Below are 2,500 nucleotides of genomic sequence, written 5' to 3' on the forward strand. Positions count from 1 at the left end.
ACACACACTCTTCCTCACTTGGATTCTGACGAGGTCGGGGGGTTTGAAGTCGTTGGGGGAGCAGCCACACCAGTCCACACACACACACACACACACACACACACACACACACACTCTTCCTCACCTGGATTCTGACGAGGTCGGGGGGTTTGAAGTCGTTGGGGGAGCAGCCACACCAGTCCACACACACACACACACACACACACACACACACACACACTCTTCCTCACCTGGATTCTGACGAGGTCGGGGGGTTTGAAGTCGTTGGGGGAGCACCCACACCAGTCCACGATGTGCTTGTACTGACACTTGCAGCCCAGCTTCCGGTTCCAATTGGTCACGCGCAGGTTATTATCCACCAGAGTCTCACACAGGTGACTGTTACCCAGCACTGTGTGGAAGAACGACTGGGAGAGAGAGAGAGAGAGAGAGAGAGAGAGAGAGAGAGAGGAGAGAGGTCATGTGACTGCTACTGTTACTAAACACACACAGACACAAACACACACACAAACAGACACAGACACAGACACAGACACAGACACAGACACAGACACAGACACAGACACAGACACAGACACAGACACAGACACACACACGGCCATCAGTGACTCATCGTACAAGTCTGTGCTGCTCCAAGTCTGAGCTTGTCTGTGTATAGTGCGGTTATGCATGTCAGTGTGTATGTGTGTTACGCATACATCATGTGTGTGTTACGCATACCTGTGTGTGTGATTGTACGCAAACATGTGTGTGTCTGTTTGTTACGCAAACATGTGTGTGTGTTTATTTGCATTAATGTGTTTGTGTGTGTGTGTGTGTGTGTGTGTGTACGTTAGGGATGGGAAGATTCACCGGTTCGCATCGATGCACCGGCATAAAAGCTCACGATGCGATGGCCCGGATCAAAAAAGTGTGCACCGGATACAATGTGGAATGAATCGCGATGCATCGTTTCTAACATTTTTGCATCGGTATAATCCGAATATAAGACCAATAATTTTATATTTAGATAGATTCTTCCTCTCTAACTGTTTCTTAAGCGCGCTCTCACCTCCACTGCTGTCAATGGCCGATTCTCGTGAAGTCTATAATTTTCTAAAATCTCTCTCTGCCTGCAATACCGCTCTCTGCCTCTACGCAACTTAATTAAGTGCAACTTCGGCGCTCTCACAGGCAAAGACAGTGGGATAAATTACTGTTATCGGTGTTTTTTGACTGGAAGTCTCCAGAAATCTGTTACCTTATTGAACGAAATTAAAAAGAGTGAACGTGCCGTTCAGAGTCACCAGAATGAACACGTTCACAGTATCGTTCATCAGGCAGTAATACAGTAGCCTACGTTCAGTTCACGTTCACCAACATTATGAACGAGTTCAGACACAACTCTGGCGATTGATCCACGTTTCAAAAAACCTGACCTTCTTGGAAGACCACGGCACCAAGACAAGATTTTCATTAAGATAATAGCAGAGGCGGTGATGATAGAGGAAGAGGTAGGATTATACTCCATATACCGTAGCTAAACTCTCTATTTGTTACTTGAATTTACCTGTATCTTCCTTAAATTGGAAAAGGAAATCTAGCAGCTAGTCTCCATTATACTGATTTTTGTCAGGGCCAGGCAGATGAAACAGAATTTGACAGGAGCCCACACAAAAAGGAAGAGAGGTTTGTTCTGATAGGAACTGTGCCAAAAGTTATAAAACAATGCTTTCAGCCTTGGCAAAGAGCAACCTGTCCATCCCAGCAACAAGTGTTCCCTCTGAAAGAGTGTTCAGCACAACTGGTGACATAGTTACAGCACAGCACAGTTTGCTTTGTTTCATCCTGATCATGGATCAACTCATATTCCTAAAGAAAAACCTTAAAATAGGACAAATTAGTTGAATTTAGTGTGTGAGGCGTTGATCCACTGGTTTAGGATGGAGAAAACTGCGTTGTGACTGGCAGGTATAGTTAAAAAAAAACACACACACATACACACATAGGTACATGTTATACTTTGTCAGAGACCTTGTTAATGATTTGTTGTATGACAAATAAATGAATCATTATGTACCATATTAAATTGCATAGAATTATATTATTTTGCATCGCATCTCGTTGAATCGCACCGTGTCGAATCGCACTGCATCGCAATAGGGGTGTATCGTATCGCATTAGTAGCTGCTTTTATGTATCTTGAATGTATCGGATCGTTGGCAGTGCATCGAGATGTGTATCGCATCGTCCTCAGTGATGAGATGCACATCCCTAGTGTACGTGTGTGTGTGTGTGTGTGTGGGTGTGTGTGTGTGTGTGTGTGTGTGTTACCTCTGCCGGCAGGAGTGCGTATGTGTAGAACTGTTTGAGCCCCGCAACCAGCGCGTCCTGTGAGGTCACCACGTAATCCACAAAGTGCCGCGTCAGTGCGAACCAATCGGAACCTCCCGACACCTCAAGGCCTTCTGGGACGGAACGCTCGCCCAGACGCCACATGTGGTTATCACACTCATGGAAG

The 2,500-nt window shown here is 45.8% G+C and overlaps 1 protein-coding gene across 1 annotated transcript in view; it reads right to left on the minus strand.

The window, feature by feature from the left end:
- xylt2 (xylosyltransferase II) overlaps positions 1 to 2,500 on the minus strand; it is a 5,558-nt gene that overhangs the window by 3,032 nt on the left and 26 nt on the right. Inside the window, exons 1-2 of the mRNA XM_080860918.1 lie at positions 2,314 to 2,500; positions 231 to 407 (exon numbers count right to left, since the gene is read on the minus strand). The exon at positions 2,314 to 2,500 is cut by the window's right edge and continues 26 nt beyond it. Coding sequence (XP_080717044.1) covers positions 231 to 407; positions 2,314 to 2,478 — 342 coding nt within the window. The 5' untranslated portion in view covers positions 2,479 to 2,500. The remainder of the gene's footprint in view (positions 1 to 230; positions 408 to 2,313) is intronic.

Source organism: Sprattus sprattus (genome assembly GCF_963457725.1).
Source record: "Sprattus sprattus genome assembly, contig: scaffold_306, whole genome shotgun sequence".
NCBI classification, from domain to species: Eukaryota; Metazoa; Chordata; class Actinopteri; order Clupeiformes; family Clupeidae; genus Sprattus; species Sprattus sprattus.